Below are 26,972 nucleotides of genomic sequence, written 5' to 3' on the forward strand. Positions count from 1 at the left end.
CTCGTCATTGTGGGGTATTATGTGCACATGGAGACACACAGAGGTCAGAGGACAGGAACAACAGCACAGACTCTCACACGCAGCTTGTTTTGTTTTCTGTGACAGATGTGAGTAGTTCGAGCTTCATCAATTGCAAAATGGAAAGAAATGCATTCAGAGAAAATGCTGTCGTGAAACAAATTGTTATTAGTCACATAAAAAGAAGCTTATTCAGCTGGTTTCGGGGGTGGAGCTCTGCTGTGTTAATAAATGTTATTAAACACGAGTCGCTCTCAGAGGAAGTTTGGAGGCCGGCCGGTCTAGACACGCAGACGAAAAGCTGCTGAAATTTCGCTTCCAAAAAAAATAAAATAAATAAAAGGAGTATTTTCTGCCAACAATATCTGCGTGGTATGTTTGAGGCCCCCGGACAACTGTTTGGCTGAGGGTATCGCACAAAATCCATCTGGGCAACACATACAGACAGTCTGCATGTCCCTGAACGCCACACCATCTCCGCCCACACACACACACACACACACACACACACACACACACACACACACACACACACACACACACACACACACACACACACACACGCAGAAACCCCTCTGAGCTCCCAGCTGGAGATCCTGAAATGGGTGCAGAGGCGTGCGCCCCCAGTGTGAAGGCCAGCTCTCGCCGAGGTGAACACCTCTGGTCTCCCCGGAGCTCTCCGAGGACTCCAGGCCGAGCGCGAGCGGCATCGAAGCGCCCCGTCGGAGAGGCGCGACTCGGCTGCGAACAACCTCCGACGGGGTGATTCTTAACGGCAGGGAGAAGGAAAAAAAAAAAAAAAAAAAAACGCCCATCAGACGAGCCGACGTTTAGTCGTTCGCTGAATCGCCATCGATGGAGGAAGGAGAGCCTCCGTGTTCCCTCAGGCATTAAGCAGCAATGCCACCACTGCCAGTTAATGCTCCCGGTGGAGTCTGATGGATCAGGTGTGTGTGTGTGTGTGTGTGTGTGTGTGTGTGTGTGTGTGTGTGTGTGTGTGTGTGTGTGTGTGTGTGTGTGTGTGTGTGTGTGTGTGTGTGTGTTTGGGTTCTCTAATTGCTGCAGTGCAGGTTGACAGTAGGACTGTCAGGGCCTGTTAGCCGCAGACTTCTGCAGAGCTACCTGGAAGAGGAGCTAATTGAGCTCGGAGGTTCTTGCTCATTATTGGTTCGGAGTGCATCAAACAGTCGGCAGGCAGAAACCGGACCTGCAGCTCATGAAGCCGTTTTCAGACCAAACATACTTTCTTGAGAGGAACTTTTCCTCCAGAACTAAATAGGTTTTAAAGCCTTTTTTTTTTTTTTTTTTTTTGCAGTTTGCATTTTAGGAAGTCTGAAACAGAGTCCAGATGTAGTTACTGGAGAAGTCAAGTTTTCAGTTTCACAGACCTGGTTGAAATTTAAGTACTTATTTTAGGTGTTTGAAGATCCAAAGCGTGTGTCCTTGAAGAGAGCCAATAAAAACAAACGGAGTAGTTTAAATTTCTCATAATTAACATTTAAGATGCATTAATTGATTCCCGAAATCAAGTCGGAGCCTCGTTATGATCCGCCATCTCAGTTAATGCATTTCACATGAACACAAACTCAACACTTCCTGTATTGTTTCAAATTAAAAGCCCTTTAAATGTTTTATTAGAAAGAAACCTCATCATAAAAAAAGGCTTTTATTATGAAAGATTAGCAGGAACGTGTTGACAATCACACTGCCGTATTTCCTCTGACGTGTAATAAACATTTGAAACTCTTTCCTCTGTTGTTTTTAAACGGATTCGTTTGTAGCTACAGCTGAAAAAAATAAAAATAAAAATCTGCATCTACTGCGGAGAACTTGGAGAACTTCCGGGATGGAAAAAAATAGCGCTTGTTCGGGGCCACACACACTCTGGCCGGTGAGTCCCCGTGGCTGCATGGTCATTACTTCACCACATCTAAACCTTTTCCAGTCTCGCTCCCTTGTGGCTGTTTGACCTTCACACTCTCACACTCACACTCACACACACACACACACACACACACACACACACACACACACACACACACACACACACACACACACACACACACACACACACACACACACACACACACACACACACACACACACACACACACACACACACACGTACGTACATACGACTCAGGAGAGCAGTTTACCTCCACCTCTTTCTGAGCTGTAAATTCATCTAAATTATGCATTAAAGGACGGGTTCACATTTTTCATGCCTGTCATAAAAACAATAGTCCGGTTCAGAGATGCTGCTTCGACCCGTCCGACCTGCCTGCAGATGAACTGGTGCCGTTATAGGACCGGATGTTTTAACGTCCAGAGAACGGGACCGACGGTTGCAGCGACCCAGAAACGAGCACCTGACTGTAGTTGTTTGAGCAGACGTGAATAAATGTGAATCTATTCTTGTAATCAGTGGAAGAAAAGCCCCGTCCTTAACCCCGCCAAAATAAAAGCAAAGCAATCGACAATAAAAAAAAAAATTAAAAAAAGATCGAAAACAAATGACATGTTTGTGTGAATGTGAAGCAGAAATACAGAAAAAGAAAAAGGAGGTTTAATCTGTGTTCAGCAAAAAGAAACAAAAAAAACAGCTGCATTTAAAATTAAATTACTCGATTTTCTCAAGTCTTTCTAGTGAATGGTTTAGGATTATTGAGAAAAATTATTGCTGGACAACTGTTTAGTCACAGTAAAGTTCCACTCTGTATAATGTGCAAATGAATAGTAGGAATCCAAATATTCCTCATTTAAAGCCAGAAAGTGTGGCAGTGTTTTAGTTTTTTTTTCTCTGTCTCGCATTTGTTTGGTGAAAATAACATCGTTGTTACTGGCAGGCAATAACTCGAGTGGTGAGTTCAAGATAAGCAGCATTTGAATCGCTGTGTGCAGCAGGAAGAATGGCATCTCTAATAGTTTTGGTTTGTTGTTGTTTGTTTGTTTTTTGAATTAATGGCTGCGAATCCCCCCTCCCCCTCTACCACCACCCACCTCTCTCTGCGTCAGCTTCTGCTTGTCGATCTGCTTGACCTTGGGGCTGTTGGCCAGCAGGTGGCGTAGTTTCACGTAGCTCTTCCATAGCTTCTGGTACCTGCACGGGAGAGAAAGGTGTCAGCAACACGTCAATATTTCATCTGCAGCTTGGCCCCGATATTGAAGATAATTCAGCAGCTGCCCGAGGCCATTATTACATTAAGCTGTGTGTGTGTGTGTGTGTGTGTGTGTGTGTGTGTGTGTGTGTGTGTGTGTGTGTGTGTGTGTGTGTGTGTGTGTGTGTGTGTGTGTGTGAGGGGCAGTCGACACAAAATCTCTCTTTTCTTTTAGATGTCCACTATTTGAACTGACAAATCAAGCACTTCACCTCATTCTGGTAAAAAAAAAAAAAAAAAAAAAAAAATCAAATAAAAAGACACCTGTGAGGAGCCCTGACACCTGATCTCTCATCTATATAAAAAAAATTTTTTTTAAACGTTATCACCTTTGCTCTCATTTCCATGTGAAAAGAGGCAGGGAGTTATCGGCAAGGTGACATGTACCCCCCCACCCCTCTCTCTCTCTCTTTTCAATCAGACCTCCTGATTGATGCACTGAGGGCCGAGTGTGACCGTTCTGCTCCCATTCAGGAGACTTTCTCCTCATTTACCCTGAGAGTTATTCAATTATGATTGGTGGTGGTTGGTGGTGGTGATGGGGTAGGATGGTGCATTGACAGAGAGAAAGGGAGGAGAGGAGTGAGTGAGTGGGAAAGGAAAGGAAAGGAAAGGAAAGGAAAGGAAAGGAAAGGAAAGGAAAGGAAAGGAAAGGAAAGGAGGCAGGCGGCGGGTGTACTGTGGAATAGAAGAATTATAGAGCTTTAATAGCGGGGACTTCATTAGAGACTGAGACGAGGGGAATGAGACGGCTTTACCGACCCGATTATCAGCTCACCACCACCTCCGCACCGAGCGGGCGAGCGACACAGAGAGGAAGGAAGAAAGACAGAGAGAGAGAGAGTCTATCCAGCCTGGGAGGCCCCCTCGTCCCCAATCCGCTCCAATGACCTTTCCACAGATCCGCTGTATGCTCTCGGGGAAGCAGCGCTGCAGCTCTCGCCATCCCTTGCACACGCTCTCATTACCATATGCTGCCTCTCTTTCTCTCTCTCTTCAGCTCCATCTCTCCTGCCTTCTGTCTGCAGCTCCTTTTTTTTTTTTTTTCCAGACGTTAAGATTTCCTCTGTCCGCTCAAGTGATGGCGTCCTGGCATTCGAACGAGGGCCTCCGTTAATTGTCATAACGTCTCAGATATGACAAGGAACGAGCTGCAATACTTGTGATGTTTGGCAAAATGAGTGTCGGTTGGAAACTTTTACTCGGGCGACGAAACGCAACGTGTTCGCCGCTTTCAGACCGTCGCAGTTGTCGTTTTCACGTCCTGTCAGGTGCCCGAGAAATTTATACGACAGAATATTAAATTGTGGAGCCTGAAACTTGCCTGAAAATCCCTTTTATGCTCAGCTGTTGTATGTAAATAATTCTGTACAGCTTATTACAGTTATGATCGAAACCCATTTTCCTGCACTGATGTGACAATAAAAGTGTGCATTACAACTTAAAGTCAGCCAGTTCAACTCATTTCAACGTTCTTTTTGCATGAGAAAAACATTTATTGCACTCAATGCTTTCCCCTGGTTCTTTATTTTTGTGTTTTTGTAACTTTTAGATCATCTGAGATGCAACAGGAGGGAATACCGTGGATATAAAGTTGTTTTGTGCTCCTGATAAATGTGTAAAACTGAGGACATTTTTTTTTGCCGTTTTCAAAATAACTGACGAGAGAATAAGAAAAAAAGGATGCGTGGAATGAAACGAGCCAATCGGAGAGCAGGTATGTAAATGAGGCTTTCAGGCTCACGAGTGACAAGCGGCTCCGTCACGGTGAATCCGGACGTCACCGAGGCGTCGCCGAGTGTGAAAGCGGAGGCAGGTCGGGATGTGTTGTAGCTCTTCGACCAGGTTTCTGTCTCCTCTGCTGGAGCTTTGTTTTGCATATCTTTTCTTCACTTGTCTTCCCTCCGTCTTCCGTCGGTCGATCGTGTTTCACCCGTTCTCTCCGTCCTCCTATCTCTTTATTTTCCTTAACCTCTGACATGTCGTCATTCTTGCCTCAGCGGTTGCGACGGAGCTCGAGTGGCGGCCCTGAGCACGAGTGCGTCCGGCGGGCGGTCGTGAAAGAGGGGAGGGGGGAGGGAGGGAGGACGAAGACAACACAGCTTCTTCAGTCTCCCGAGTTAATATATGCTGCTGCTGTGTCCGCCGCTCCCCTCTTTGTGGCATCGCCCGCCGCCGCAATCAACACCGACTCCTGCCCTCGCTACACGCATCATTAGCGGCAGCAGGAAATCCTCTCCGCCGGTCTCTTACTACTCGTTTCTGCAATCGGCTAATGATGTCCCAGTCCGTCCATAAATTTGTCTTGTCTGCCGCGTTGAGAAGTTTGACATGGCAGCAGGGTGTGTAGGGGATGAAAGAGCATCGGCGGGCACACGGCGAAAAAATGTATCAGCGGGGAGGGGATGGGATGGGTGAGGAGGGGGGGTGGATGGGTGGAGGAAGCCATTAGTTGGAGGAGAGAATCAAACTAGTTCAGCCTAAATGGATTTCCTAATGATCCTCCTCTTGTTTTGCGTCTTCGTCATCACCTCCTCCCTGAAATCCACAGGTTTAACTTTAGACTGAGAGTTGCTTCGCCGACCTTTGATTGGCGTCGCCGCGTCTCTCTGCAGCGGCTCACATGATCTCATAATTAAGCAGCAGCACAGTAAGAGAATTCCCAACCACCGGCTGTGTGTGTGTGTGTGTGTGTGTGTGTGTGTGTGTGTGTGTGTGTGTGTGTGTGTGTGTGTGTGTGTGTGTGTGTGCGTGTGTGTGATCTTACTGAGGGTCTCCGGCGTAGCTGAGCTGAGCGGGCCGGATCCCGAAGTGCACGATGATGGGGAAGGTGATGACGTCCGGGTTGAACTGCTCCCGGTCCAGTTGGTCGATGCGCACCGAGCTCGGTTTCTGGTTGGAGGGGGGAGAGGGGAGGGGGGAGGGGGAGGGGGGAGGAGAGAAAGGAGTCGGTTACGGTTGAGACGTGACGGCGTTGCGTAAAACACGAACGTAGCTACGAGGCAGCCGTCGTTCCCGAGGCCAGACTGGAGGAGATTGACAAGCGACGTGTCCTCAGCCGACTCGCTCCCGGACCGCTGTTGGCCTGTCAGGCGTCTTTTTTTTTGTTGCCAGATCAGAGGAAAGCGGCTGCAGCATACGGCGGCGCGGCAGATGGCTCGAGGCTCACCTTGACACGAGCCGCGCTCTCTCGCCGCGGCCCGCATGCAAAACTCTTTTGATTTTCGAGGGCGAGAGGTCGGCCGGCCGACTTTGACGCCGCCTATAGGAGCCACGTCATCAGCTTTGATTGAGTTGGATGATTACGCTGTTTACAAGCCCGCCAATACAGTGCAGATGCTAATTCTCATGTACACTGGGGATGTTTAGCATCCGCCGCTGCTTTACCTGGCCCTTAACGCGCTGCGGCTGATTGAAGGGTGGTGACGTACGTGTGTGTGTGTGTGTGTGTGTGTGTGTGTGTGTGTGTGTGTGTGTGTGTGTGTGTGTGTGTGTGTGTGTGTGTGTGTGTGTGTGTGTGTGTGTGTGTGTGTGTGTGTGTGTGTGAAATGATCACTTAAGCGTGCCATGTTTGTTTGTCATCGGACTCTTTCAGTAGCAGTAGCAGCTGACCTTGACACACACACACACACACACACACGCACACAAAATTAGGACATGTATGGAGCTCTGGCAGGAGATTTTATTTATTTATTTATTTGTTTGTTTGTTTGTTTGTTTGTTTGTTTTGGTAAACACTTGTAACACCAATGAATTCGTGCTTTCATAGCTCGTGAAATCATCAGGAAGTAACGAGAGTTCAACGAAACTCTGCTGCACAGAGCGCGTCATGACATCATCACTGACTAAGCATCGTGGGTATAAATGGACTGACACAAAAACTGGCCAATCACAGCACGTCATGATGATGTCATGATGATGTCATGATGTGCTGCAGAGTTTGGTTCGGTGCATGATCATGTTTAATAAATCATAATCACTGATGATGTTGTTCATGCGTGAGATCATGAATGAAAAGACTCTTAACTCATTTTACTTCCTGATGATGTCATGAGGTACTAATGCATGAATTCATCTATTTGATCTCTGATCAGCTGTTAAAATCAAATGTAAAAATGGTTCCAACTATTTTAAAATGTGAATATTTTGTGTTTTTCCTGTTTTATATCCGCAAATTGTTTAACTTTACATTGTGGACTTGTTTAAATTGAAGAATAGTCATTTTAAGATTTCATCAAATTTAATTTTGCCTTTTTTTTCTGATATATTTTACAGACAACATATAAGAAAAGGCAGTAATTTTAAGGACGAGTGGTTTTAGAATCAGTAAATATCTTTGAGACGCTCCTGCTGGTTCATAATCAACAACCAACACTATTATAAATCACGGGAGCGACGTCCATCGATGGCCGCTGATCCGGATGCTTCTATGTTCTCCAAACAAGGTAAAAGCCCCGCGGATGACCTTTTTAATAGACTTTGTTTGAGTGGCAGAGTTAATCTTTAACTTTGAGTCTGGGGATGGAGGACTCTTACAAACAGCCTGTCGCTGACAGCAACGATTCAGTCGTGCCAGGGAGAGCAGCAGACTCAATAACTCACCCAACACCAGAGGTTACGCAATCATATTCACTGCTCATATGCAACCTTTTAGCTAGCAATGACATCTTCACCTCCCTCCCCCCTCTCACTCACTCACTCACACACACACACACACACACACACACACACACACACACACACACACACACACACACACACACACACACACACACACACACACTGTGCAGCCTTTAAAATGTGGGCCAGACAAGGAGGTTAACCAACTTCATCGGGTGCACAAAAGCTTTTTTTTTGGCCCCAACGGTGTCCATGACAACAAACGCCCTTGGGGGATAATAGGTGAGGCTGCTCGTGTCACAGGCTAACAGGGACGAACGTAGTCCCGCTGCGTCGGGGGGGTTTGTGGGGGCGGGAGGGAGTGGTGGGGGGAGGGTAGACGTCCTTGAAACGTCAAGACAAGGCAGCGGAGAAGCGGCGGCCTCACCATGCCCGGGTTAGTGACGATCATGCCCTTGCACTCCTCGGCGTATTTCTGCCACTCCAGCTCCTCCCACTGCAGCATGTCTGCGATCTCCTCCTCGGGGACCAGCGGCTTGCTGCTGCGGAGCAGGTAGAGCAGCACCTGGTGCATCGACAGCACCTCCTTCCCTCCGTCTGAGACCCAAAACAAACAAACAAACAAACAAACACGAATGCATGTATGAGTTCACAAGAGCCGGCTGCAAGTTTTCGGGAATTAAACGAGTATGAACTCGTACGTTGTTCCGCTGCTCGTCGATGACGCTGCAGAAAAACATTTTTGTTTCATGTACCTGAGCACCTCTATCACCTTTATCACCTCTCCCACCTCTCCCACCTCGCGCTCGCCCGAACCCGCATCACATACTGTGAAATTGCTCAGGAAAAACACACGCAGGCGGCGATGCAATACGTGAAAGGAACATAATGGTGCACCTCTAACGACTCGCACTATCTGTAAGACAAAAAACAATCCCCCCAAAATAAGCAGAGATGACGCACACACGCACACGCACACACACACACACACACACACACACACACACACACACACACACATGTGCAGCGAGATGCAGCCGAGCGCAGGCGGTGCAATCAACCGGGTCAAATAAAGTCAGTTTAACAGAGAGTCATGCAAAATTGATTGACCTCCATTTACCAGTGCTCAGCTGGACACAACACACACACACACACACACACACACACACGCACACACCAAAAAATAAATAACTAAATAAACCAGCCTGTGCCCCCCGTCAGCCCTGGATGCATTAAGGCACACACTGTAACTTTCAAACATGCCATCAGCGTGCTCTCAGCGTGACTTCCCTCACTGCCTCTTTACGGATCACATCAGAGTCGCACTGCATGTTTTTTGTTTTTTTTTGTTTTTGTAAAAGAGATGGATAAGTGTTTGCAGACGGGTAAATTGGGGAGGGAGAGAGCTCGGAAGGGAAATAGTTTTTTTTTTTTTTTGATGGAAAAGGAGGTAGGTGGCACGGCTGTCATAACAAAATAGGGCAGCGGTATCACAGTGCACCAGCACCATCATGTGTATCGAAGATGAACACCAACGAACTGACATTTTACCAGGAACAAACCACAGCTAGCAGCAACTGTGGGTGCAGATCTGGAGTTTTTTTTATTTTTTATATATATAATGTGTTTAAAAAAAAAAAAAAAAACACTGGAGGATTGTGCACCGCCAGAGGGAGACAACATTTACAAAGGAAGCAGTACAGGTTCTGTGCGAGTTATTAAAAGAGTCCTACCAGGTAGGAATCGGACGAATCGGGGCATGAAGTGGAAGCGCTGACATCCAGAGGTTTCGCTGTCGGGGTCGGGACCTGAAAAACACAGCACGCTATTAGTGTTGTTGTTCTGGGACCTCCGATGGTAAAATAAATTAAAAGTAAAAGTAGATAAACAGTGTAAAGTTCTGGTTGAAATGACAAATACAATCATGTTGTGCTGCTGTTATTGATTAGAATTAAATAATTCAGTGATGTGTGAGATAAGAAATGTGAAATCAGATGTTTAATATTCATAATATTCTGCGTGTGCATGATATATTTCCACGTTGCTGCAGGGAGATGTTGCCTGAACACAAGTCAGCTGCTCATTATGACTCCATCATGTGTACACTGAATACTGAGTGGGACATTCTTACATATTGGGGTTATTAAAATTTTTTTTAAAAAAAGAAGCAATATTACAATTATAATGAGCAAATAATCAAGACTTTCATCATTTCAAACATTTTCTTTAAAGTTAACATGATAAATGACACATTAAGAGACTTTGAGCAGCAACAGGTAGTTACATGTTCCATAATAATAATCAGATTATTGGGACGATATTTAACATTTTTACATTCATCGTTATTTTTTGGAAATAAATGCATTTATCAGTCTGTGGTGTTGAGCAACGTCCCACCCACAGCCTTATCTGATTGGCTACACCTCACGAGTAACCGGCCAATCAGAGCACTTGTGTTTCAAAAGGGAAGACAGGAAGATGTTGCAGAAGTTTAAAACACCACAATCATGTCGTATTTGATCTTTTTAAGAGTTTAACGACACATATTGTGACTAATAACGGCATTAGCGTCTCTAGCAAGGGGGGCTTGTGATAATATAGATTACAGAAGAACCTCTATATTTTACATGCACGTGTCAAACACTCTGCTGGTGCTTCAAAATGAAGCTGCAAATATATATCGCTCTCCTTGATTTCCAGTAATCGGTATTGCCCCCTTAATAAAATAAAACCTAAGAAAAATAAAGGATGACTTTCAATCTAGGTCCTGTTTTGTAATTTCTGTAATTTGAGATGTCGTTTTGTTTCACTATCAAAGCCGTTGTCATCCCAGTGACCCACGCATGGGCCTGAGAGGCAGTTTAGGGGCAACAGAAACCATTTATGGAACGTGAAGCCGCCACTGCGATCGGCACTGCGTGTCGGGATAGGTACCTGCCAGGTTCCAGTCGTACAGCTCCAGGACGTCCTGGAACAGGTAGGAGGCGAACAGCTCCAGGCCTCGCACGCAGTAGTTCTGGATACAAGAGGAAGAAGGATGTTCGACAGCGGCGACATGCCGGCGCCACAGGTTCAAACCGAGCGCACCGCCACAGAGAGCGCCTTAATGTAGATTACGGCTGATAAGTAAATCCAGTTCTCTCAACTTTATCGCATAAGCCACCTTTATCGATACCATCAACTTTAGCGGGGTCAAAAGGAAACTCCTCTCCTCTTTTCTAAAAAGGATTAGCACCTCCGCTCAACCCGGAGCGCCGGAGGTGCTCGGAGTTACACGAGGCTCAGTCGTTCGAGATAAAAAACAAAAAAAGAAAAGGGGGGTGAGAAAAGGGGAGAGAAAGAGCCGGGGGGAGATAAAGTGGTTTTGGGGATTTTTTTTTTTTTTTTTACTGACCTCCGGTGTCATCTCCTCTATGAAGTGAATGGTGTAATCTATGTTGAAGCGGATCACACGGCACAATGGAATCTATGATGATGAAAGGGAGCAGAGGACAAGCAGAAGAAAGGACAGGCTGACTCATTACCACGGCGTTAGGTAGAGGTTACAGCTTTTCAAGGAAACTCATTAAAAGCTCTTTTTTTTTCTCCTTTTTTTAAACACTCGCTTCTAACGTGTGCTCGTTAGAAATATATTCTGTTACTCGCTGTAATGTGGGGAAGAAAAAAAACAAAAACATTTGGTGCATTTAAAACCAGGGACAAAAATCACACACACACACACACACACACACACACACACACACACACACACACACACACACACACACACACACACACACACACACACACACACACGAGGCTGCACCTGACTCTTGCAAATTAAGTAACTCAAATCTCGCTAAATAGATAAGCCCCCTCTTCTGTGTTTAATCTCCCCATTACACGGTCTTTGTTGTCGGAGCGCGGGGGTCCATTTTAGGAGATTAACCTGGGAAGCCGCATTTTATTCCTGCCCATCCCAGCGGTTAACCAGCAAGATGGGGGGAGGGGGTTATATATCACCCCATGCTCCATGGTTCCTATAATCCCCCCCCCCCTCGCCTTTTAACGAGGGCCGCTTAAATTATCCAGTTCAAATCGTGCCTAATCCTCGGGGCTCTTTTCAAGCTAGACGGATATTGACTGAGCGCTTGAGCGTTATTCAAACACACACACACACACACTCATAGTATGTGTATCAGGACGCAGAACGTCGGGTTAAATTTTCAAGAAAACAAGAGTCTTTAAACTTTTGGAATAAAAGGCTAGAGAAGGAGAGGGTCCTTTTTAAATCAGGACCTCTCTAATGTTCGACAGCCACTGACGGGCCTTCAAAAAGTGGAAGAGAGGAGTCTGCGAGGTCGACCCAGTGAGAGCGCAGCACTTTGTCCGGGCAACAAAGAGCCCCAAAAGCCGATTTGAAGTTATTTCTGAGGACGGTGAAGCTGGAGGAAGGATTTCTCTCTCAAATGCTGACAAAAAAAAAAAAAAAAACAGACACGAAGGAGGAGGAGGAGGACGGTGTCCTGTGATGGCCAATGAGGACCCGTGAATACCTGGTCTGGGCTACCATTTGATATACAAAAAAAAAAAAAGGTAACATAATTACACATTTAACGAATGTTTTAAAACTCCAAAGTGACTTCTTTTCTTTGGTTTAAAGGGTGAATGAATCTCACCTCGGTTTTTCCCCATTTCTATCTAGATTTAAGCTTCCTTTATGCCTCACAAAGACACGAGTGTATCTGAGTGTGAAATGACTCCCACGGGGCGAACCGGCGTCGTCAGCAGCCCTCATCCACTTTTTTTTTATTATTTTATTTTTATTTTTTCAAGTTTCACCTGTGTGAGGTTTTAAACATGACACTTACAAACAAAAACAGAGAGAGAACTCGGCGTGAAAGAAACTGAAAACACAGAGCAGGTAAATAAATAACAATGACATGAAATATAGCTAAGATAAAAAAAAATAAAAACAGTCTGTACAGTGACACCCGCTGTTACTGCCAGACATCTGAAACCTCAGCGGTGTTAAAAATAAAAAAAAATAAAAAAAATCAGGGGTTTACTTGCAGACTTACGCTCGTGAGAGGCATGTGGGAGAAGAGGGAGAAGCCTTCGAACAGGTACTCGTGGTCGTCGTACTCGATGACGGTCGGCCGGTCGGTCTGCAGCAGACAAACGGTCAAACAGTGTGTGATTATTAATTATTAATGAGACGCTGTATGACACTGGAGTGAATGTAACACCGAACAGTTAAAGAACGATAAAGAATACAGAGGCTGCCAGCGCTCGACTTTTACGTTGCTATAGAATTTAAATAAAAAAATAGTGTAAAATGGTGGCTTCATGGCGTTGATGTTTTACTGTGCAAAGTTACGGAGGCTGAGATTCTTTCCAGTCGTACCAGGAAGTTGGTGGGCGGAGACACGGTGATCCTGTAGTGGAACAGCTTCCCCGAGTTGTTGTTCATCGTACGACACTGTTTCACCGGCTGGAGGACACACACACACACACACACACACACACACACACACACACACACACACACACACACACACACACACACACACACACACACACACACACACACAAGATTACGACTGTAGAAATGCATGTTATGGATGAAAACTGATTGAAAAGTCAATCAGTGAATTAATCAACTGCCAGGAGGTTAAGTTTGCTTTATTTTCTCAATAACATTGATTTTTAAGATGGAAAAAAATGACTTAATGTCTGTAAAATGTAAATCTATAAAACAAAGCCCCCCTCCCATCAGATCCTCACGGATGTAATATCATCATTTGGTTCTTTAAGATGATACATCCCCTCTTCTTATCCCGTTCATACAATAGAAAATGGAGACCACACTCGGGGCTGAGTAGAATAACGCCCTTGCCCCTGAGTGGCACCGCTTCAAGGTTGCCAACGGGTGATTTATTCTGGGCGCGTCATACCTCCTCCCCCGGGTAGATGCTGTGGCGGATCCCTGTACGTCTGGCCTTGGCACTGCACTTACACAAGGGGCCATCATTCATCTGGACGGAGAGAAAATAAGTAAATGGGACGCTCGCCGTGCAGAAACACAGAGGAGCGTTTTACATCTCCGAAGCCGCACGCTCCCGACCTCTGTTTCTTTAAAGGTTTGAACCTTTGTGACGTCTGGACGACATCACGGGAAAAAGGTGTAGGAAAAAAAAAACACAAAACATGTCGACTCTGCAAAACACCTTTCAAATGAAATGAGATTGAAACAAGTCATTTACAGTGTTTACTACAAGGAGAGGACACTAAACTTTTAAATATTGTTTCTAGCGCATTAAGACGCACTAGAAAGCGTTGCATCATCAGTTATTGCATAAAATAATAAAACCCTCTTTTGTCCGGTTGATGTTTTTCTGCAGTGAAGGCACACGTGTTGCTTCACGTGTTTTAATTCAGATGAGTGTTTTTAATCACATCATTTATAAAAATGTGTGTATTGATGATTGATTGCTGCTTTTTTGATATTTTTTTTGGGCCAGTTTGTTGGATTTTCCTCTTCGGTTATTTTCATCCGCGCTGCGGCACAAAGTTTAAATATCACAATGAAAACACAGGCGTCTCCTGCATGTTCTGTTTATTTCTTTTGATTCATTCTAAATCTAAACTGTTTGTTTTAGGATCATATCAAACAACAGATGATAGTTTTCTTTTCAGTAAGTTACAAACTCATTTGTCGAATTAAAATACTTTTATTGCCTTAAAAAATTGTAGCATCAAAAAATGATGTTTGAATTTGTGGAATAAGAACTAAACGCTTGAATTTAAAGTTGTGGATCATATCATTTATTTGTTTGTAGATTTATTCGACTTCATTTATTTATTTATCAAAATAGTATGAAAGTGAAAATTTCAGCTGCTGTCAGGAGGCCAGATGTTTTTGCTAAAAGAGTAGGAGGCTAGAGTCCTGCAGTCTATTGATCAAACATAAAATATGGATATTAGACAATTGGCACGCAATAATTCATAAGTCATTCACATGGTTCATTTGATTTAGAAGCAATATTTAAAGACTAAGTTGATTTTTTTTAACAGTTTATACTTTAAGTACATCAATAGAAAGCAGTTGTTTAATTACGTGCATTTAAAGGGTTCGCAAAAAACCGTTAAATGCATAATTTTTCACTCGTTATTCATTTTAAATATTAAGAAAAGATGAGTGTTGCTTGCGAACACCTTCATGCAGCTTTAACTGGCTCGGTAAACTCATGAAAAAAAATCATCTGTGTTCTTTTGAATTTTGTTCAGTGTTTGGAACTTGGAGTGGACAATCGTTCTGTACAAAACATGGTATTGATCTACGATGCAGTAAAGAGTTTATCACTGCAGAGTGTTTATCTGGATGTGATTGGACGAGGAGGAAGTCGAACGGAGACTTCTTACATTGATTAGAAACCTTCAGGCTTCAGGGTTACTTAACACTCGAAGATGTGCGAGACGGACCGACCTGTCCGGGGTCGTTGTACCACAGCTCCTCGTGCAGCCGGTCGGGGTGAGCCTTCTTCCTCTTGATCTCGGCGATGACGTCGAACACCTCGGAGTCGGAGGTGCTGGAGCAGCTGCTTCCTTCGCCGTCCGACTCGCAGTCCGACTCGCTGCTGCTCTCGTCTGAAACCAAAACAGTGCAGCGCGCTCTTCAGTCATCGCGAACCCGATTCGGTGCGCCTCTTTCCTCGTTAATCTTTCCGATAAGAGAATAAACCTCCCACCGAACTGAGGATTGTGATTCAGCTGAATGCTTTGTGGCTTCAATTCTCATCAGCGTTGTAACTCGAGTGCCCGATGGTGAAATCAGAGTTGCATATTTAGCAGAATGAGATCTTCCCTGAGTGAGATGTACATGATTGCGGAGTTGAAACAGCCATGCAGATAATATCATAAACACTTCACTTCCTCCCTTTCCTCCCCCTTGAGAAGACAAGACAGTTTCTAATGCAAAATATCACTAACATGATGATAATGTTAGAGTAGGTGTGATCAAAAAGCTCAGAGGCTGCTGATTCAAAATGTGCCTGCCAATCACTCGTAGTTGCTTTGCATGCAACGATACAACGAGCTCACAGTCCTGGAAGCTCAACGCCAGGTCTTCAGCTTGAACTTCCTTTTAGGGAACAAAAAGAAGTCGCTAGGAGACAAATCCCTGGTGGGTAGAGATACGATTGCTTTGCTGCAGGTGAGAAACTCGTGTTGTCGTGTCGGAGAACCCTGTTGCCATGGCACCACAGTTAAGGCGGTTCACAGCGAAAGTTGTTACCAAAGTCAAAGAAAAACCCACCTGGTGTCTCCTGACCTGACGCGCCTTTGTCTTCGGTCTTGAACGGTGAAGCTCCGCCCCCTCTTGAAACGTGAACGTCGCTCAGAAACACCCTCGTGGCTTCATTGCTGCAGACTTTCTGAAGCGTTTCAAGAGTCTCTGTTAACCGTTTCTCAGAGTTTGAACCACAAAATTGGATGTTTCTCTTCTCACGTTCACGTACCAGCAGTCACAAAATTAAAAACGCGTGGCTCTCAGGTCCTGATGTCGATGCAGATACACAACTTGGAATAATCTCTGAACATTTTTGATCACACCTCTACAGTAAATAAAGATTAAAATAATTAGCGTGTATTACTTATAACTGACCCGTCTGACAGCGCTGCCCACCTGGGTCCTCGTCCAGTTTGGTTTTTGGCGGCTCCCACTTGGGTCGCGCCTCCTTGGCTTGCTCCTGTCGGCGTCCCAGCTCCTCCTCGAAGCGCTCGTACAGGTCGCGCAGCTTGCTGGTCCCCACGACGGTGGAGTCTCCCTGAAAATAAACCAGTTCAGAGACTTTCCGTGATGCGAGTTCAACTTTTAAAAAGTTAAAAAGAACAGTTGTGTGAATAAAACTGGAAGTCCAGCTGCTGTTTTCATGTTTTAAATGTATTTTTTGGGGCAGTTTTGTGCAAACAAGAAAACATGACGCGCATCAAAGAAACCCAGCTGGACTCTAATTATGTCATTACGTGAGATGATCTGCTTATGAACGAAAAGTACCCAGAAAAGAATATTTAATGATTTTGTTTTCCAGTCCTCACAAAGACTTGAAAAAACACGGTAGAAAAATCTGTTGGTGCGGGAGGCAAAAGAATAAAGTCGGCTCCCATCTGGACTTTTACCATCGCTTCAGTTTTTACTCAGGTTTCTGCTCGAAGGTGTATTTTGTGGGAGAAAAGCAGCTCATGGTGGCATGAAGGGAGCCTGAAGAGACTTCTGGGAAAAGCTCCCGAGTTTTAGAGAAGACTGTCAATGAAATCCAAAGTGATGGTGGTGATTTGCAGAGAAGGGCTGAGGAGTCTTTTGAATGCTTTCTTGTGCCGGTGACAGACTTACACGATATATATTTTATCTTTCATGGTGGCAACTCATGTCAGATTAAATGAAAAGTGCCATAAATTGGTCTTTCCTGGAGGAGGAGGGTCAGGAAGTTGTCAAGTCGTGGCTACGGCTCATCCTATTGGTCGAGGAACACGTCCGCAAGATATGTCGGACCGGGATGGTGAAAAGCAAAGAAAACCCTGATGTGCTAGACGCTTTCGTGGGAGCGTCGTGCGGTCGTCTCAGCGTCGCTGTTCTTCTGTTACGTCGCTCTACGAGACTCGTTTTGTTTTCCGCTCATATTCTGCCAACACTGGAAATTTGTCGCCAATAACGATATCGTTTATATAAAAAATTACTAAAATCCCGGTATTAACTGAACCAATGAGGAACATATTGTGTTTGAGAGCAACTCCTCAGTAAAGCTATCAAAACTAGGAAAGTTTAATTTAACTTGATAAAACGGAAAACAATATCAAGTCTGTGCTCTCGCAACGTTCAAAAAAACCAAATAACTCGTCTTTAATCTTCATTAAACTGCAGGTGTGAACATACAGACACTGAAACTAGAAGAAAGGTACAAAGTGTTTATAAAACAGCAGAGGATGGAGGTATTCAATCGGACAGTACCACTTGGTCCATGGGGTCGTTGGAGTAGAAGCTCTCCGCGTGGGTGCAGCGGATCCAGGCGGGTTTCAGCAGCTCGTCCTCCTCTCGCTCTTCGTCGCCCTTCTCCCTGTCTCGGTCCCTCTCTCTCTCCCTCTCTCTCTCCCTCTCCCGGTCCCGGTCGCGGTCGCCGAAGGCCTCCTCGGAGTCTCTGCTCCTGACGGAGGACGGGTAGCTGCGCTCTCTGCTCGGCCCCGACGAGCCCTCCGACCGCCGGTCCTTCTCCTCCTCCCAGCGGCCGCGCTTCCTGTCTCTGCTGCCGGAGCGACTGCAAAAACAAAGAGAGCGAAAGCTCACGACGAGGAGACGGGGCGAGAGGTCAAAGCACATCCTCGCACACGTGAGGCGAACTTACTAAAATCCCTCGGAGGCAAAACAAAGCTCGTTTTGTTTATAGTTGTATGTTGTGTACGTATGTCAGCTCGGAGCCTTCGAGTCCGTTCAGGGATGTGGACTTTCATCAGGCAGGAAGGCTTTCAACTAAAGAGAATATCGATACTCTTGTAGAAATCCCAACTTCACGGACGGATGCTGGTGCCCTGATTTTTCTTCACCATACAGGAACCGTAATGATCAACAGAGATCAACTGCCGTTGGCACAGAAGCAAGTAGAAGATTTCATTCTTCTCTCGTCAGTATTGATCCTTCAGTTTAAGTTCTGAGGCTGAAGTTAAGCTTCTTGGAGCCTTTTAACATTCAGCCCCATAATCAGAGGTTGTTGTTTTTTTTCCCCCGCGAAGTTTCTTAGGTGCTGTTGTATCAGTGGAGACTAGTGAGGCAGTTATTTGACAAAATAAAAAACTATGTAATTTTGCACGATAATCGTGCCCAAAATGTATTTAAAAATTCACTGTCTGCTGCAAAAATATTAACAATCATCAAACACGGGTGAAAATTAAGCTCATAGTGAAGCTGTGGGGAAAAAAATAACATTTGGGTGCGGCACATAATCAATGGGAGGGAAATCCCTGCAGAAGTATTCCCACCGAAAATGCATATTTAAAGATATGCAATTATTTTAGTCTGGTTGAAAATTATTTCTCTTTGAATCACAGGACTCTGAATCTGGTTATAATGATACGATATAAACTTCAGGAATACACGAACAGGAGGTTAGAAAATATGGCAGCCAACTAAACTGGGTAAAATAAAAACGTTCCTTGTCTGTAAATGTTTTAGAGGATTTAACGAGGATTAGTATTTTTTATGTTTAGACATATGAGGACTCCACGTTTACCTTCGAGGCCTCTTTCGGTGTCTGTCGGGCGACTGGGACCTCCGGCTGTCTCGGTGTCGGTAACGCTCTCTGTGGACAAAAAAAAACCCAGACGGTGCGGTGAGAAGAGGACCGATTCCCTGATGGACGTTTAAGAGGACAGGGAGAGAGACGTCTCCGTACCTGCTGCGGTCCCGGCTCCGGTGTCGGGGGGGCGTCCGGCCTCGGTCGTACTCCGACCGGTACCGGCCCGCCTCCGGCCTGCCGCGTCTGTCCGGACTCCGCGTGCGCTCCTTCCTCTCTCCGGGGAACTCCGCCTTGTGCCGGTCGCCGTGGCCGCCGTAGCCGTAGCACTTCTGCCGCAGCTCGTCGTGGCGATAGCCGCGGTCGGGGGACCTCCTGCCGTCCGCGGCCTTCTCCTGCTTGTACTGCCCGCCGTGGCGGACGCCGTGGTCCGGCTGGAACGGGCCGGGGCTCTGGGCGTAGCCGGGGCTGAAGGCGGGCGGAGGGAAAGGCGGGGGGTGTGGGGGGTGCGGGTAGCTCATGGAGTACGGAGGGTGGTAGCCCATCGACTGAGAGGCCATCGGGGGGGCATGGTCGGGTGGGGCATCGGCGGCGGCGGCACCGGAGGCATCATGTAAGGGTGGTAGGCGCTCTGAGCGGATACCTGGCCCCCCGGAGAGGGTCCGCCCGCGGAGCCGGGGAGGGGAGGGGGGGGGAAGTTAGGAGGGGGGTCGGGGAAGCCCTGGCGGGCGGGGGGCTTGGAGAACGGGGGGCGCACGGGGCACTGGTTCAGAGAGCTCGGCTGGGTCTGGGACGATGCCAGAGGAGGGTACTGCATGAAGTCGGAGCGCGGGGGCATGTAGCCGCTGTTGCCGTGGTACCCGGAGCTGGGAGGAGCCTGCGGGTCGTAGTGGTAGGGGGGAAGCGGGGGCTGGGGAGGGGGCGGCCTCAGGTTGGCGGGGCGGTAGTTCGGAGCCGCGCCCTGCTGGCCGGAGGGCATTCCTCCCCGTGGACCCCCCCGGTCCTGATGGAAAGACATGACTGAAGGACGAGACAGAAGTTACAACTCACATGAATGAAAGTAAACAGACCTGGAAGTTTTTTTGTGTTTTTTTTACTTTAATTGAATGAATTACCCATGAAGCGATATAAATATGTAAACATGTAAATATGTAAACACGTAAACATGTAAATATGTAAACATGTAAACACGTAAATATGTAAACACGTAAACATGTAAATATGTAAACATGTAAATATGTAAACATGTAACCCATGAACGGGTTCACATTCTTGATGTGAACATCAACGTTGTGTTTTACATTCAAAACATTGCGATGAACTGAGCACGACTGTCATCACTGTTTAATCTTTTAGTTCATATCTCCATCATGTTTTCCTCACAGCGATCAGACTGTTCAGTAACTCCCCAAATCATCATTAACACCGTTGTCCTGTTTTTATATTTATATCTTCACTAACTCTATTTTTTTTATTCCGTAATTTGTTTTGCAAATAATTTCCTCTCGCGGGATCAATGAAAGTACATCTATCTGTACATTTTATCATCCTCACTTCCAGTTTTGCGCCTCGTGGATTCGTCGCGATACAAATCAGAATAAATTAGGAAATATGATGAAAACTCAGTAAAATAACAGAACTAGAAATGAAGAGGACGTAAACGTGACCTCGGGTTTGTTTTGTTTTCATCTCGAGATCAAGTTCATATAAAAGATGAAAAGAAAGCGCTGGATTACGACTCGTTATAATCCGTTCAGTGAAACGTTGTTTGATCTTTATCGACGTAAACAACGTGTTTCCGGTGATGTTAGCTTCGTTAGCCAGCTTAGCATCGCGTCGGCAAAACGTACGAAAGCAATTACCTTCGGGAATAAGATGAAACTGTCAGCGGCCGCTGTTTAATTCGGTCTTCTTCACCGGATCGAAAATCCACAATCTCAGCGGCGCTAATTTCCGTTATTTGTGATGAATTATCTGAAGCTCTCGCGGTGTTTACCAGCTACATGTTCACGACGCGCTCTCACGATTCCGTGTTTCTGGTCGGAGTGTTTAAGGGGAGGGACAGGAATGGACCAATCGCAATTCAAAACGGTTTGGCCGTTGGCCAATGAGAGAGCTGTGCACCAGTTGAACGGGACCCCGGGTTTGAGCAGAAATAAAGCCGCACACTAAATCATCCGCTTCCTCCGGTGCGACGCTGCTTATTATTTCGTGACCTTTAAACTGACAGAAAAAAGTAAATTATACTCTAAAAAAAATAAAAAATAAAAAAAAAAAAATCTCCATGTGGCCTAATTTTGATTTCTCTGGTAAATTAAAGAATAACATCAAACCTAATTGTCTGGACTGGATTGTATTTAAAAATTAATTTGTTTATGTGTTATTTACAATTTTAGTTTTGTATTCGTAATTTCAGTCTTGACAGTTGTGTGTCTTTTTTTTGTAAACTCATCTTGTTTAATACAAACATGCTGTTTTGTGAGAAAAAGAAAAGGAAAGAAAAAAAAAAAGCTATTTTTATGTACTTGTGCTATAAATGCCCTAGAGGGCAGCAGAGGGACTTTTCTTTTTTTTTTTTCTTTTTTTAAACTGCATCACAACTATGTGTTTAGGATCACCATGGAAACACATTATTTTCCAGAATGAATGACTTGAGAGTGAAGAGTGAGGCTGCATGTTTAACATAGTACATTGATGTCTTGAGGCTACAGTTGTGTGTTGTGGAAGGAGCTGTAGGGGAAGGACCGGGCCCTCCGTCCATCTTCCTCTGGTATTATTCTGAGGGGAACCTCTTACACTTCTGCTCCGTATTGATCTGATCTGGTCTCGGGAGACGCTGACCTGAAGCCCTAAAGCTCTGAGCCCGCTTGTTAACCTTGCCGCCCCCCCTTGCAGTGATGTTTATGCTCTGCACATTCCTGCTGACTGAATCAACGTGAGGGTTGAAGTGCACAAACCCACGTCAGTTTGCTCGGAGAAAACACCCACGTTTGGGCTCTGATCACAGAGCTCGGGAGACTGTGCAAAACATGTAGACGGTTAGTTAGAGGGCCCGGTTCTGTGAATAAATACTTCATTATCCACATTCTGGAAAGGCAGAAAAAGTTTTCCCAGAGCCGTGACCTCGACCTCATCCAACAACCTCTGGGCTGAAAAAAGGGATCCAGTGATTACCTTCGACGTATATTAAACACCAGTAAACACCAACAAAAAAACAACAACAATGTGATGTTTTTTTAAATCTTTCAGATCACAGATGTGTTTACAGTGGTGTGAAAAAGTGTTTGCCCCCGTCCTGAAACATTTAAGTGTGACAAACATGCAAAAAAATAAGAAATCAGGAAGGAGGCAAACACTTTTTCACACCACTGCATATGATGTAGTTTTAGGAGCCACATTAAAGAGGAATAAAAAAAACAGGAGGAGGAAGTTTTTGCTTTTGAGAAGAAAAAAACCCTAAAAACTTCGAGAAATATCGAGATTAAAGTTTGAAATATTGAGAAGGAATTTTGAAGGAAGTAGTTTAGAATATTCTCATAAATTGGCCTCAAAACACCAAAACTTCGAGAAAAAAGTGAAGTTCCTCCTTCTGAACAGAAGCGATCTCTTCAAAGTCCTGATATTTATCACCAAACTGTTAATCGTCTAATTGCACAAGTTAATATACGCAAAGCATCTTGTATCACATGCGCAAAGCAAGTAGTTTGGAATAGTTGCATAAATTGGACTTTAATATTGAAATGTAGTTTCAATATGAAAGTAATCTATTGAAATCTAACTTTATTCTAGAAATTTTGACTTTATTCTCAAAATTGCGACAAATCCTCCTCCTCTAATTGTTTTTCTTTAAAGTGGCCTTAAAACTTCGTCGTGTATTTAGTTCACCGCCACTTAAGACAAAGAAAACCTGATGATAGCGACAACTGGGACGTGTTTTTGTGTTGGACTTAAAACTACATTTATATTATACATTATACATGATTCAGGGGGTAAAGCCTGGAGTTCCTTAAAAAACTCTTTTAATGGTTTTTTTTGTTTTTTTTATTGTGTACATCGAGATTTTGAGCCCAAGAGTGAATTTATGTATCATAATAAAACAATAAAAATCCCCATAAAACCCAGACTGTGAGGTGGATTTTCCTTCAAGGAGTCAGTAGTCCCAAGTGACTACTGCAGCGGATCGATCTGTATTCCAAAGACCGGTCCCAGAAGCAATAAGCAAACGTTTGTTTTCCACCGTTTTTTCAGTCGTCACTAAATACTAAAACAGATGTTAAGAGGATGTAAACATCACACCTGTCATTCAGATCCATGCTGGAGGTAATGGAGAGAGTTTCTGGGGGGAAAATAACAGAAGATTTTCAGCAGGCTTCTTGGTTTTCCTGCGGTGTTTCTGACGGTCAGCAGAACTGCATTATGATTCACTTCAGGTCGCCTCAAGCGGCATTAATATTCTCTGCCTTCTGCCACATGTACCCTCCTCTCCTACAAAATAAAGCTGCTTTTCTGTCTTTACAGGGAGCTGTGACACCGGCCAAGCGTCGCACCTGTTTTTATGCATTTTAAATGTATTGAAAAATCACAGGAAAAAATGGCTTCATGGACAAACAAGAGATAATAAGATGTCAGTTCCTAACCTAAGCTTGCACACTGCACCCCTCCCCCTCCCCCACCCTGGCTCTTCTGCTTTTAATAATTTACAAAATATATGTTGCACAATGTTGACTCATTTCACAGGAGCTGAAAAGTTCTGTTTATTCCAGAGATGCCAAGAAAAAGTCCCATAAAGACTTCACGTCCACGGACCTCGTCTTAAAGGCAACGACCGGAGGACGGACGGGCGCTGAGAAACACGTCACACATGTCAGGCGTTAGAAACAACATCGTGTTTCCTCCGATAACGATTCCTTTCGGTGGTGTTTGAACGATGCCGCGGAGAGCGGTGCCCCCGAGGGACGGTTCAGCCGGCAAATATTTACATGCATGAGGGTCATGGAAATAAGTAGGAGGAGGAGGAAGAGGGACATCAGGAGGATTTAACTGATGACTTTGAATACTCAAGGTTAAACACGATTCATCTTCAGTGTAGACGAAACCGTTGAGGTGTCTAAAAACCGCCAGGAAAGGCTGCAAGTTGATGTTAATGCACAGAATCTGCAGGGCAGCTCGTATCTTCTCTGCAATTTAAATGTAAAGGTGCTTATCAACAACTCAGCACGACGCAAGACATATAATTTCAGCTCTGTTGGGCACTTTTTTTTTTCCTTTCTTGGTTTGATGAAATCCTCAAAAAGGTCAGCGTGAATGCTGAACAAATAACATGTTCCATTTACAGACTAATGGAGGACATAGAATATACACCCAGTAACGGCGGCAGGAAAACAGGTGATTGCAGCACCTCGGTTAAACTTTTCATTTTAAAATGCAGATTTTCTTTTAAAAAAAAATGCATTTTTGTTTTGGTGCGGATTGAAGCTCATTTTTTGGTAAAAAATGTAAAGAAAAGGAAAGCTGAAGTGTTTAGTCATCTGCTCTGATGTAACTTGAATCATTGAAATGTATGAAAGACGACAAACAGAAAACGAAAGAAAGCTTTCAAGCATAAAAAATAATACGTGGAGTGAAAGTGATTGATGTGTTTTTCTGTCCTCACATGGATCCTTTCTGCACAACAATCCAGAAAACGAGTGCATCGGCTTAAATATAGCGCACAGCACATAAAACTGGAGGAATAGTTTCTTTCCTGCTGAGAGTAAGGAGCTCAATACTCCTCTCAGAGGATGTGGTGCCTCAGATGATGATTGCTGCCCCTAGCCAAAGAGGCTGCTGGGTAAATACTCACACACTCAGCCCCTCCACCTGAAGGTTTTCCAGTATTTGGGTTGTTGATGAGTTGCAGTACAAAAATAAAGCAGACCTAATGTACTGCTCGTCACCCAGCGTGTTGATTTGTCCTTCAAACAGCTCGGGTGCTTTCTTATTTACTTCTGTGTGGTTCTATTTCAGTCGCAGTTTCAGTCATAAAAGTGGACTTAGATTCTGGGTTTGACGAGTGAGGCCAATGCGGAAGTGTCATGCAGTGCAATACCACCGATGGCCACTAGGACTTGGCTCCCAAAAGGGCTCTGGCTCCATAGACTCCCATTCAACTTCTCTCAGGAAATACAAAGTCAATGGATGTTTTCCACCAGTTATTTAGGTGTCTTTTTGATAAATTCTCTCCTTCTTATTAATTTTCTGGTGGTCCATCAGAAAATTATTCCCTCATCAATTAAATATTAGGCCTCAAAAAGTAGTATGTTTGGGGGTGTGGCCGTTAGATTGACAGCCTGTGGAGCAGTCAGGTTTCCGCTATAAGTGGGCGGGGCACAGTGTCCTTGGGTTTCCAATCAGATCTGCCGCTGGCTCCGCCCCAACTTGTCCAAAAAATAATCACATCTGGCTCCAGAATACCAAGATGGTTGACGGCTGAAATCCAAACTCGACTACAAACTAATGGGTGATGTCGCTGTTGGTTTCCGCTTGGTTGAAACTAATCACCAAAAATCAAACTGGCATCTAGAAATATCTTCTCGCGCTCTTCTCGGGAGCCACCAAGCTTCACAATCTGATATTCGCTTGTTTTTTCAGCCTTAAAAAATATCTCGGTGTTGTTGACTAACTTTACTTCACTAGTTTAAATCAGCCGTCCACCATTTCACGCTGCTTCTGCTGTCGTGAGGGCTCAAACAAGCCTCAACACAAGTTGAATTTGCTTTTATTGGTCAAATTGAACCAGTGGAGTTGAAGTCTACTTTTGTTTGCATCCTCTGCACAGACATTATCTGCACCGATCCAGCGAGGTATGAAGGTTTCAGTCAAGCCGTCGGTCCAAACCGGTGCAGCACGTCCTACCTGTGCAGAACATCTCATCTCATCTCATCTCATCTCATCTCATCTCATCTCATCTCATCTCATCTCATCTCATCTCATCTCATCTCATCTCATCTCATCTCATCTCATCTCATCTCATCTCATCTCATCTCATCTCATCTCATCTCAGCGTGCTGCAGTTACTTTCTAAACTGTGACTAATATGTTCTGGTGTTCTTTTCCTCAGCTCGGCTCGTTCATTAAACGCGAAAACCGAGAATGCAGCGAGAGTCTTATTGCATCCTACGAAGAAGTCGCTGGAGATAAAATCTTACACGATCTTGAGCAAACGTTACAAAGCATCTTCCTCCGTGGGGAATAATAGAAATGTTTTTTGATTCTGATGTCTCTGCTTGGACTGAAACCTGAAGAAGTGGCGTCTCTGATTTACTTGGATAATTCTTTTTTTTCCTTCAGGAACATGCTGCTCCTCTTGAGTTCACCTTCAGGCTTGCTCAGTGACTCTGCAGACATGGAAACACCTAATTACCGAAGGCAGAGATCCAGAGATTGGAACATATTTTTCATTTGTTAAGCGACTCTGTGTTTCAGCAGAGTGCCGGGAAACGGGAATGCGTTTCAGAGAAAAACAGGGGTGGGGGAGTTTATTTTGATGTTCCCAGCTTAAGTAGCGCGGCGCTGTGATTATGTATGTGTATAAAAAGCGGTCAGAAAAATGCAGCGGGCGTACAGTAACGGCTGAGACCAGTAGGCTTAATTAATTAGTTGTGTTGCATAACGTGTTTGTTCTGTTTTGTTTGACAAGCATATAAAATGTTCAGATTTGAGTCGCGTTATTGATGCAACCAAACACAACTTTTTATTTATCAGGATGAGGGCGTACATTTCCATTTTTAATAATATCAAATGCAGATTATCTTTAGTTTATTATTTCCTCTCTTTTCACGTGAGATTTGACGGCTACTCGTCTGTGTTCATTATAAAAAAATATTGAATTGTTGGTTTGAGTGCAGCTGTGATTGTAAATGAACAGATGGCA

The 26,972-nt window shown here is 44.7% G+C and overlaps 1 protein-coding gene across 1 annotated transcript in view; it reads right to left on the reverse strand.

Annotated features, from left to right (window-relative positions):
• The window catches only part of drosha (drosha ribonuclease III), an 81,992-nt gene extending 60,893 nt beyond the window's left edge, over positions 1-21,099 (reverse strand). The window contains 16 exon segments of the mRNA XM_069706798.1: positions 3,019-3,118; positions 5,944-6,068; positions 8,224-8,393; positions 9,530-9,604; positions 10,731-10,812; positions 11,191-11,262; positions 12,857-12,943; positions 13,183-13,269; positions 13,733-13,813; positions 15,265-15,425; positions 16,462-16,603; positions 17,785-18,088; positions 19,058-19,126; positions 19,220-19,628; positions 19,631-20,080; positions 20,923-21,099. Of these exon segments, the coding sequence (XP_069562899.1) occupies positions 3,019-3,118; positions 5,944-6,068; positions 8,224-8,393; positions 9,530-9,604; positions 10,731-10,812; positions 11,191-11,262; positions 12,857-12,943; positions 13,183-13,269; positions 13,733-13,813; positions 15,265-15,425; positions 16,462-16,603; positions 17,785-18,088; positions 19,058-19,126; positions 19,220-19,628; positions 19,631-20,078 (2,412 nt within the window). The 5' untranslated portion in view covers positions 20,079-20,080; positions 20,923-21,099.
• Positions 21,100-26,972: the final 5,873 nt, after the last annotated feature.

The sequence above is a fragment of the Brachyistius frenatus genome, unplaced genomic scaffold (assembly GCF_029030835.1).
Source record: "Brachyistius frenatus isolate BFR_SWC_R1_liver_20210118 unplaced genomic scaffold, ASM2903083v1 Contig_65, whole genome shotgun sequence".
NCBI classification, from domain to species: domain Eukaryota; kingdom Metazoa; phylum Chordata; class Actinopteri; family Embiotocidae; genus Brachyistius; species Brachyistius frenatus.